This window comes from Cyprinodon variegatus, unplaced genomic scaffold (genome assembly GCF_000732505.1).
Source record: "Cyprinodon variegatus isolate N-32 unplaced genomic scaffold, C_variegatus-1.0 Scaffold41, whole genome shotgun sequence".
NCBI lineage: Eukaryota > Metazoa > Chordata > Actinopteri > Cyprinodontiformes > Cyprinodontidae > Cyprinodon > Cyprinodon variegatus.
This window is the reverse complement of record NW_015150494.1, coordinates 1,857,097-1,868,223: the sequence shown is the minus strand read 5'-3', so window position 1 is coordinate 1,868,223 and position 11,127 is coordinate 1,857,097. Positions and strand designations below refer to the sequence as shown.

At 40.1% G+C, this 11,127-nt stretch overlaps 2 protein-coding genes across 11 annotated transcripts in view; both read left to right on the top strand.

The window, feature by feature from the left end:
* ulk1 (unc-51 like autophagy activating kinase 1) overlaps window positions 1-2,818 on the top strand; it is a 23,190-nt gene extending 20,372 nt beyond the window's left edge. For both annotated transcript variants that reach the window (XM_015370019.1, XM_015370018.1), the window contains exons 23-26: window positions 669-787; window positions 1,397-1,554; window positions 1,667-1,802; window positions 1,906-2,818. In XM_015370019.1, coding sequence (XP_015225505.1) covers window positions 669-787; window positions 1,397-1,554; window positions 1,667-1,802; window positions 1,906-1,949 — 457 coding nt within the window. In that variant the 3' untranslated portion in view covers window positions 1,950-2,818. The remainder of the gene's footprint in view (window positions 1-668; window positions 788-1,396; window positions 1,555-1,666; window positions 1,803-1,905) is intronic.
* A 192-nt stretch (window positions 2,819-3,010) lies between these two features.
* Window positions 3,011-11,127, top strand: part of ep400 (E1A binding protein p400) — a 43,908-nt gene continuing 35,791 nt past the window's right edge. For 6 of the 9 annotated variants that reach the window (XM_015370060.1, XM_015370059.1, XM_015370055.1 and 3 more), the window contains exons 1-7: window positions 3,011-3,178; window positions 5,716-7,055; window positions 7,413-7,520; window positions 7,646-7,730; window positions 7,988-8,107; window positions 9,685-10,079; window positions 10,350-10,649. In XM_015370060.1, coding sequence (XP_015225546.1) covers window positions 5,739-7,055; window positions 7,413-7,520; window positions 7,646-7,730; window positions 7,988-8,107; window positions 9,685-10,079; window positions 10,350-10,649 — 2,325 coding nt within the window. In that variant the 5' untranslated portion in view covers window positions 3,011-3,178; window positions 5,716-5,738. The remainder of the gene's footprint in view (window positions 3,179-5,715; window positions 7,056-7,412; window positions 7,521-7,645; window positions 7,731-7,987; window positions 8,108-9,684; window positions 10,080-10,349; window positions 10,650-11,127) is intronic. The other 3 variants (XM_015370056.1, XM_015370057.1, XM_015370058.1) reach the window with 3 other exon arrangements.

The window sequence follows — 11,127 nt, the reverse complement described above, 5'->3', positions numbered from 1 at the left end:
TTTATAAAACGGTAAAAAAAAAACAGTTAAGATGGAAAACCTTTGAATTTGTATTCTTAATTATAAATGTTGCATCAATGCTATAATGCCAGGCATAAATGGACCAGTTTAATCAACATTTTCTAGCAATCAGATCTATGATTAATATCAGAATTTCAAAGAAAGTACTTTTTATTTCATTTTGTGGAGAAAGATCAATTCCAACTTTGAAGTTGGTCTCAACATATTTTCAACATGGAGTTCAGGAAAAGTTTTACTTTCAATACAACGTAGAAGTCAGCTAATCATCGCCCTAAAGACGGAGGATGCACATAGAAATCATGTGAAAAATTAAAGGTCTAATCTGTTTTTAGGGCTGTGCATTATCAGGTGTGCATTATTAATTATTAGGATGTGTAGATGCTAGTAGTTAATATCAAGCCAATTAGGACTTAGAACTAGAAATTTATCACTTCAGGTGCGTCATCACTTCTGGATTTGAGCTCTGACTTCCGAGACAAATCAGTCACAGCATTAGCCACTTTTTTTTACTTTTTTCATTGAGATCATGTATAAATATCAGGCAAGGCGGTTATTTACATGAACTTATGTCTCCATATTTAATTACCGTAGCTTTATGTTTGTAACTCTCCTTTTCTTTAGCTAATATTGTTTTTGTCTTTTTCCAGCTATGCAGAGCAGTTAGTGCTGTACATGAAGGCTGAGGAGTTTCTATCTTCTGCGCTGCATACTGCAAAGGAAAGCATTAAACAAGGCCACCTCCAGACCTCTTCGTCTGTCAAACAAGGTGAGAGTAATACCATACTCATACATAGGAAAAGTCCATCAGGAACAATCAGAGTAGCAGAAGTTGAAATAAGAAGAATTGTCTTTAAGCTTCGTTTTGAAATTCTACACTTGCAGCCATATGTAATAACCAAATTATGTGCATACATAAAGACTACTTCTGCTCCTATTAAAAGCTTTCATCGTCTTTTTACAAGGCTGTTTATTTGCTGTTAGAGATCTTGAAATAATTTAAACAAATTTTTTAGATGCTTCAATTTGGGTTTTTAACCTTTTAAAGCCAATTGTATAATATTTGTTACCTGAGTTTTTGAAACCTCTGCATGTCAGTGTGATGTTTTTGTTCTTGAAACCTTGACCTATATAATCAGACACATGGGGTAGTTTTGATAAAACAAATAAATGATTATATAGAAATGCGTAATGTATCAAAACTGATCCAAATAAATGATGTAATTTAACGTTTACAAAATGTATATTTTTATTTCATTTGTCAGAAAGTTCAATGACAATTCTAATTTTGGAAAAATTAGAATATTCTGTCAATTATTTCAAGGGTTAAAGGATATATCAGATATTGAAATTAAAAACCAAAAATCCCTTCATACAGTGATCAGGAAGCTCAACAACTTGTACAAGTGCTGCGTGACCTACTGCCGCTCCCTGAACGACCGGCTCCAGACCTTCTTGCTTGACAAACAGAAACTCATGGATCGCTTCAACAGCCTCACCGCAGAGAAGCTCATCTATGGACACACTGTGCATATGGTAGGTTCACTTTAAAGTGTTAAAGCTCATCTCTGATCATATTCTACCTTTTTTTACATCAATTAGGCCTGCTTTTATCCGTGCTTCAAATGTTTGTGTTTACTATACTCAGATACAATCTGCTGCTTTGGACGAGATGTTCCACTATGGCGCAGCATCAGTGCAGCGCTATAACAAAGCCCTTCTGCTGATGGAGGGTCTGTCCCGAATCATTACGGAGCAAAAAGACATCGATAGCATTGAAAAATGTGTGTAGACTCTCATTACCACTATACAATTGATCACATTACTAAATTAGACCTTGTATTGATGCATTTCTCATGTGTTCATTGTTTGTTTTACGTTTTTTAGGTAAGAAGTGCATTGAGCGACGCCTTTCCACTTTGCAGACATAGTGGTATTCATTCTCCCTGAACAGTTCATACAACACACAAGCACTTTGATCAAATGTAGGAGAAATGACCACAAGACCACATGTTATCCTACTATCCAGACTGTACCTGTAGCATCACACCAAAAAAGGCATGAAAGTATTTTTTTCTGTGTTCAATTCTTATGTTTTGTGTGATTTAGTGTGCTGCTTTTGCACATAATTGTAAAAGGAATGTGTTCTTCAGAGTGGGCTGAGGTTGTTTTTTTTTCAAAGAGGTTGGGTTGAGGGTGTAAACTGTTTAGAATATCTTCATGAATGTCAGCTTGCAAGCAGAAATTAATATCTTGGATGAAATGACCAAATATAGCATGTAAAATAATTTACCTGTATTACTTTCTATAGACAAATGAATGTAATTGAAACAAAAATAGTATTTTAACCTAATAGAATAAGTGCTTTATGACTGGTAATAAAGACTAAATCTTGCAATATATAGTAAAATGCACTACATGTCCTTTTGAAGTTGAGATTTTGTTTGAAAAAACAAATCTGTTTTTCTCAGGTAGCGATGCAGTCATTTAGATTTTTGCATGTAAAAATCACTCATATTTCTGTGCAAATTATTTTATATTTGTGTTAATGTTGACATTTTTGTGGTTTGTTTGGATGAATACAAGTTTTATTTGTTTTTTTGAAGAGTTTACTGTCTTCTAAGACAAGGTTTTAGAAAATGATATACTAACTATTTTGTGAAAATGGTTTAAGAGATGCTTGCTGGAGTTTACTCAGTTACCTTTTTGTATTTTTTAAGAATGTTTGTGAAATTTTTGAAAAATGAATTGTGACACTGTTAGGGAGTTTGAACAATGTAATTTATTATCAAAGATAATAAACGGGTTTTCTTCATAATGCTGGTGTTTTTGGTATATATTTATAAAGTATGTCAATTTAAAGTGTAGTCTTCAGAATCCCAGACATATTCTACACTTAATTAAAAACTTTAGATGTAAAGAGATTTCAGTTATTTTTCGTTTCTTATTTTCGGGACGTCACAGTTGTTTGACTTCCGGGTCACAGAGGGTCGCCCCGCCGCCATGTTGCTGAATGAAATTATCCTAGCTTCAAAACATTAAAAAGCGGCTAGCGATAGCAGTTGATAGTATTTAATGGAATAACACTTATTTATTATTTTTGACCTATTGCAAACATGACTTAGACCTCATGAAATTAACACAGAAGCCTCCTTGCCGTGTAAGTATTAATATTCAAATGATTTATATATTTAATCAGCGGCTCTGGCCTGCTAGCTACATCAAGCTAAACGCTAGCACGCGCTCCGTAGAAATGGTAGTTTTAAACGCGGAATGACAGTTTATATTATCATAAACGCTTCAGCAAAGCAGTACGTTTTTATCATAATGAATTCATTATAGTCTAAGAGTTTGCATGTGTTTTTATATTGGAGCTAACGTTTTTATTTTTCATCGTAGCATTAAAATATAGCGTACGCCCCGGAGCAGTCAGTGATGTGAACGCTCATCTTGAACACAGCTGTAGAAATTGTAATTAATGGCTGCTATTATCTATTAATTTACACACAAAAGCCTTGTCTGGAAATGCGTGTTTGTTATTGTACATTTAAAAGTGAACAGCGATCAAGTCGTAGATTTCCTAACGGTGCTTAAACGCTGTGTATTGACTATACCTCTGATTAAATTCCCATCGGTATTATTATTATATTTTGGGTTAGTGCATCGTCTTTGTTTGCAAAGCATGTAGTTATAGTGTGAGAGGCGTTTTTGCTACTGTGCTTGCATGGTAATACTACGCCAATGCGTGTTTTAATAAAACGTGTTTCAAAGTTCTTGTTTTTAAATAAAACGTCCCAATTTGGAAAGGCCAAATTAACAGTTTTCAATTTACATAATTTATATAATGTCTTAATAACCGTACTTATGTTGTATTTTATGAGTGGTTTGATGCATATGTCATTCTCAGCAGTAGCGTCTAATATTGTTGATTATTTCTGGGTAAAGCGTAATGTTTTTGAAACTTTTTAAAGTGCTTATCGGGTGATGTATGCCTTGATTATTAGATTAGTGGGAAAGTGTGACTTAAAGCAGTAAAAAGGTAGTATAATTTAAGTTTTAGTTATTCTTCTATTAATATGTTGCCATATTATATATTTTATGTTGCCATATTATATATTTTTTGGCAAATTATGAGATATAATGTTACTAACGCTTAGCTCATACCACATCAGTATGGATATACTGAGTGTTTAAAAAATCATGATCTGAATAAAAGCATTTCTTTTATTTCTTAAAGCAGCCTGCCAAGTATTTTTTTCCAAGCAGGCTTTTACCTAGAAATATTTAATTGGGTGTACCTTGGTGTATCACATCTTTAGGCTTTGTGCAGAGTAGTGGGCTCAATGTTGAAATTTAGACTCTCTGAAATGCTATATCCTTCATTTTGAGGTGGAATGCAGCTAACTTTTTGTCTTTGTTACAACACTACTTTTTAGTATGTGTGCTTGACTAGAGGTGGAAATTTTGTGGAAATTTCTAGAGGTGAATGAATTAACCACTAGAGGTGGTTAATTCAAACAATCAGAACATGTAATAAAAATAATAATTGAACTTTATTGATCTCACATTGGAGAAATTGACCTCTGCATTTAACCCATCTCTTGGGGAGCAGTGGGCTGCCATTGTGAAGCGCCTAGGGAGTTGTGTGGGGTTAAGGATCTTGGTCAGAGACCCAGAGTGTCAGTCTGTGGGAGTGGGGCTCGAACTCAGAAGCTCAGGATTCCAAACTCTATGCACTAACCACTAGGCCGCCACTCCCTGATTGCCAATGCTGCATCCACACTGCGATTTGAGCAGCGAAAAGCTCCTGCTGCTTCATTTTAGATGCGTGTATACATTAAGGTGTGTAAAGTGTGTACAGATCATCTAATGCTTCTACTGCTTCTTTGTTCAAAGGCTGAGAGTGGCTTTTTTTTCCAGAAAGTCCACCTACTAACATTGTCTGTGCAGTCAGTTCATCCAGATTACGATCCTGTCTAAAAATATTAATTCGCTGTCAGAGTCGCTCAGACCCCCCACATACCGGCGTGTGCCCTGTCACTGGGAATCCCACAACAGCTGCCTTATAACCTAGCGCTGCAAGCTGGATTGTCGCAAGATCTGAGTTTTCAGTCTTAAAACAAATCAATCTTGAAAGTCTCCCTCTAATACGTCCGTCACGTAACAACCAACAAATCGAACCAATGACTGACAGCAGTATTTTTTTGGGGCGGAACCAGCAATTGCTGCTTGGAAATTTTGAGCATTTGAGCGAAGTTTACATGGGCAAATCATGGCCTACAATTTTTCATTTTTTTCGTAAAGGTTGTACATTGTACGGCCGTACGCATTGCTAGCCAAAAGCCTGCTTCGAAGCAGTCCCTTACGATTAGATGTAGCATATTTACAACAAATTTTTTGTGATCATCCATCCATCCATCCATTATCTGACGCGCTTGTCCATAGTGGGGTCGCGAGGGGTGCTGGTGCCTATCTCCAGCAGTCAGTGGGCGAGAGGCGGGGTACACCCTGGACAGGTCGCCAGTCAATCGCAGAGTTTTTGTGATCATTTTGTCAGAAAACATTTATCAAGTAGCCCATTTAATTCCAGCTGTGTAGATTATTTGCACATTTTGAAACAGGGCAATAGTAGGGTGCCAAACCAGATATTTGTTATGTGGTAAAATCAATTATTTTTTTCCTGTTCTCCCTCCATAGGTTGTGTTTAACAGTGTAACGCAATGCACCATGGAAGTGGATCGCAAAATATCCAACGACAGCTCCAAAAATCCAAGTCTGTCTCTGGGTCAGAAGCTGAGGAGCAGCAGCAGCAGCTGTCCATGGCAGCTACACAACCACAAGCTACAATTAGTCACCCTCAGTCTCCTGTGACCACCTTTTCCTCCGCCGCCAGCCCTTCAGCCCCTCAGTCACCCAATTATCAAATAATCATGAGTCGGAGCCCAGTCACAGGCCCAAATGTGAACATAACATTGCAAAATGTGGGGCTGACTGCCAATCAACAGATCACTCTGACCCCACTCCCCATCCAGAACCCAGCATCGCCGGGGTTCCAGCATAGCACATCTCAGTGGAGGTTTGAGCATGCTCCTTCCTCCTACATTCAGGTCACCTCACCGGTGCCCCAGCCCATTCAACCCCAGAGTCCCACTCAGCATAGCCCAGTCTCTTTGCAAGGCGTCACAAGGCCAGGGGCTCCTACTGCAGCTTTGGGAGTACGTGGACAGAGCCCTACGCGATTCGTTGAAGCTAGCATGATAGTGCGACAAATCAGTTTAGGCGGCCAATCAGGAGGAGGCCACTTTGTTTACCAGGAGGGAACAGGACTTGCCCAGATCGCCCCAGCATCTGGTCAGGTGCAGCTTGCTTCTCCAGGAGCACCAGGCTGTGTGAGGGAACGCCGGCTCTCTCAGCCTCACTCTCAGACTGGCGGCACCATCCACCACCTAGGACCTCAAAGTCCTGTTGCCACTGGCACAACACTCCCCACCCTGGGCAGCCCCGGACACATCACCACTTCCAGCCTACCTCCGCAGATCAGCAACATCATCCAAGGACAGCTGGGACGGCCCATGGTCTTTGAGAAGACCGCTCAAGGTGTGGTTACAGGAGTAGGAACCACCGCTACAGCGACGTTCAGCATCCCCTCCTCCATTCCACCCTCTAGTCCATCCCTTACTAGTCCCACACAGGGCATCAACAACAGCGCTCTGGCACCCACCGGTATGGCTGCAGCTTCCATAAAGAAGCAGGCTCCCAAGAAGTTGGAAGAAATTCCTCCTGCTACTCCTGAGATCGCTCAGCTGAGAAAGCAGTGCTTGGAGCACCACACCAAGAAGATGGAGAGCCTGAAGGAGATGTTCAAAGAATACATGGTTGAGCTTTTCTTTCTGCAGCATCTTCAGGGGAACATCATGGACTATCACGCTTTTAAGAAGAAACATTGTCATCCCTTAAACACTTACCTGAGGCAGAATGACTTGGATCTCGATGATGACGATGAGGAAGAAGAACAGTCGGAGGTCATTAATGACGAGGTATCATAAGAGCTTGTTTGTAATGTTAGATTTATTCACTGAAGATGCTTTAATGGGGCGGGCAGAGATCAGAACTAGGCAGGTTTTTCCTTTCATTTCCTTCTGTTTGGTCTTTCTTATCTAAAATATCCCATCGTTTTGTTTAACGTATAGACTGGCAGCCTTTACTTTGATGCACTTATTTTTTGTTTATTAGAAATCTGATGCATGTGAAGGAAAATAATTGTACTTATTAGACAAGATTGCGGTGAAAAGCAGAGGGCGAGGAAGAGTCTGACTGGCAGACCTTTTACTGTTATCGATGTGTGAATTAGACCCATTTACGTTGTGCTCTGTTCAATTCTTTGCCTTTTTAAGGTAAAGGTTGTTACTGGAAAGGATGGCCAAGCAGGGACACCAGTTGCCATAGCAACGCAGCTCCCTCCCAATGTTTCCGCTGCTTTCTCTGTCCAGCAGCAGTTTCAGGTGAAAAAGGAGAGATTTATTTTTGACAAAAACAAACGAATTACTTGGTTATTTTCCTTAAATGTGTTTGAATTTATTTTTCGTCGGGTATGCCCAGCCTAATTACCAAAGACGTTGTTTTGCAGGGACATCAAGGGGCAGCCTCAGGCACCATTACAAACCCTGGAGACATGGATGCCTTTAAGAGGCAACAGACTATGGTGCAAACAGGTAGGGCAGGAGCTGTAGACCCCTGTGTTGCTGATGTTGCTTTGTTTCCCCCCCTCCCCGTTTGCTTTGTTTTTGTTTGTTTTCTTTTCTCCTTCTAATTGCTTCTGCTTTTAGATATTTGGCATCTTCTTCTAGCGCTCTGTGTTGACGGCTTAAACGGAGGAAAGAGAGGTGACCTGTAAGGTCTTGAGAAGGTCACTGCTCTGTGCCGAGTGCCTTTTTTGCGTTATGAGGGTATTGTGTGTTTTAAATCCCAGATCAGGCTAAGAGGCCCCGGATTGACGTTGGTCGACATGGGCTGATTTTCCAACATCCTGGTGTAGCTCCTTTAGGATCACCTGGCGTTCCGCTTCAGCAGCTAATGCCAACCGCGCAAGGTAGGAATGCTACCACCAGGCCGATGTGTGTTCTGTTCGATGCTGCTGGATCTAAGCCCTTCCTGAGACTAAGGAGATTTTTTTTTTTTAAAGGGAATCCCAACATTTATCTTCTAAAGCAGCAGCATCAAAATTAATCTGGATTTCTTATCTGGAAGTTCAGGCTTAGCTGTACCAGCACCAGCTGTCTCTGTCAGGATAAAAGGGGAAGAAGACAATCCATTTGTGAAGAAGAGTAGCCACTCAGTGGGAAGATGCCATGTCTTCAGATTTTTTTTCTCCTTTTTTTGGTTTTCTTGTTGATCACCTGATCATATTTCATCTGTTCTTTTCTGAAGTTTGTTCCTATTTGTCATTTTTGTTTGGACAGCCCTTCCCATGCTGACGGATTGTCATCTGTTTTGGAGGTGGATCATTGAAAGTGGGAACCCTTTGGGATTTTTTTTATCACTTTACAATGGGACTTGCGTTTTTTCTCACCCATTGTAGGAATCCACCTGACACTTTTGGTTTCCCATTGCCATGTGTTTACAATCCGTCTCCCATCGTCCATCTCTGTTTCCTGTAATTTGGATCCAAAGTCATCTTTCATCAGTCTCCAGGATTGTCTTTATCTCATCTTAATTTTTGGTTGGTTTTCTTCCATTCAACTCATGACGTTTTGTTCTGACTTGGCTTCTTTCCCTCAGCCTAATTAAGAGGGGAATAATTTGGAGAAGTTTTGTTCACGGCACAGGTTTTTGCGATTGTGGTGATGTGGGTGTGTCAGGGCCAGGTGTTGATGGCGTCTAGGCAAGGTGATGTGACGTGCAGGGAGGTAAGGCAGGTGCTGCTTTAGTGTGCACAGCTCTGCTCAGGCCTGCTGTCTGCAAAACCCCACGTGTGTCCTTTTGCTCACCTCTGTGCTTTGTCTTTTTGTGAGGCATCCAGATGCCTTGATTTCTGCACTTACATCGCTTCATGCATGCTAAACATATGCTGTCCTTGTGAGTGTCCGCTCTCTTATTTATTTCCCCTTTCTTTTTGCTGTCTTCTTTTAATTTTTAGAAGTTCTTTTCATGTTTATTTTCAATGTTTTGTCTATTATTGCATGTATAGTTTATGTTTCTCAGTCCCATTCTCAGCATTTGAAATGCAATGTTTTGGTTTTTGCATTAATCAAAGTAGTGTTTCATTTGAGAGACATGTAGATTTTCATATTGATTTCATTTCTTCTGTAATCATTTTGCTGTATGAGTTTCATTAGTTCTGCTCTGATCATCAGGCAGTAGTACTCTACTGTTAATGAATACATTTAGTTCATTAAGCAGAGGTTTAAAGAGCTCTGAATTCTAAAGTGCACACAGCCGTTTAAAAAAAAAACCTAAAAGATTTACATTTAGGTTTTAAACACTTGCCTTCTACTCAAGGGTCTCTCAAATAATTTTAAAGGGAAACTACTAAAATACAGGAAAAGGCTTCTGTGAAAACTTTAAAGATGCAAATATTTCCATTGTGGCTTATATTAAACTGTTTTTTCTTTGTTTTGCTCTCTTTACTGCTCCTTTTGTTCTATGATTTGGTTGCCATGTATCCAGGCGGTATGCCACCTACTCCTCAAGCAGTCCAGCTTTCAGGACAGAAGCAGAACCAGCAGCAGTACGACCCATCCAAAGGACCGCCTGTACAGAATGCAGCCAGCCTGCATACCCCTCCTCCTCAGCTACCTGTCAGGTTGCCTCAGGGCGCCCTACCAATGGCAAGCATACCCATGGCCCTCTCTCAGCAGGCCCAGTTAGTGGAGAATTCAACCCATTCGGGTGTGCAACTCCAGGGACAAGTCCAAGTGCAGGGAGGTGGTCCTGTGCTGGCTGCTGTGAACCCCCACACACAGCTGCAAAACCAGCTGCAGCAGCAGATGCAACCTGGGGTTCACGTTCAGCTGCAACCTCAGCAACAACAGTCCCAGACAATTCTTCAGCCTGGACAAGCGGTCAGTATGCATGGAATCACCAAACTATGTCTTATTATTAATTTTCATTAATAATTTCAGACCTTAATTAACATATTTTGGAAGAACGGGACAGATTTCAGCTATTATCACATGGTTCATGTATCTGATATCGTTCTCATAGCCAAATTTACCTCAGAAAAACTTGGTGTGAAAGCTGGACCCAAAACTGGGCTACCATTATCAAATTGTCCAAAATTGTATGAATTGTCTAAGTGTTTCACATTTTTCATAATTTTTCATCTTCCATAGACGGTTGCACTTGCTCGGCCTGGTACTGATCCAAATCAGTCTGTTCAGAGGATTATGACCAACTCGGTATCAATAACATCTGTGGTTCCCGCCCCTGCACCTGCTACCAATTCGAATCCAGCTCCACACTCAGCAGGTTCGCTCCGTCCTCTTGGCTCCAGCATCAACCCAGGAACCCCATCTAAACTGACAGGAACCAACGGAATATCTGCTGTCAAGAGCGGAGCTTTCAGCCAAAATCCAAGCGGTCAGTGCCCACAAGAAGGTTCCCAGGATAAGCAGGTTGAGCAGGCCAAACTGGTGAGTTTATGGTTTTATAAAGATGTAGGTAATGAAAAGTCTTGCTTGTCTTATACTAGGGATGCACGATATAATCGGCCCCCTATCGTTATCGGCCTGTATCGGCCTTAAAACTGAATATCGGACATCGGCCCCCCACCGATATTTAACCCGATATTTGATCAGCTTCTGAGTTTCTAAAGTCTGAAAAAAATAAATAAATACTTCTTCTTCTTCTTCTTCCAAAACTTCTTTTTTACAGACTTAAAAACTTCTAAAGACAAGGGAAAAAATATTGATACATTAAAATATGACAATATCTTCATATGCTGATATATTGCCATTTAAAAACACCATATCAATCTCTTTTACTAATGAAATATTGCTATATGTCATCGTTATGCTACGAAATCCCCCGAAAATTCACAACATTTTTATATGTTGATATATTGACGCGGTATCGATCTATTTTACTAACAAAATCTCACAAGAATTAGCG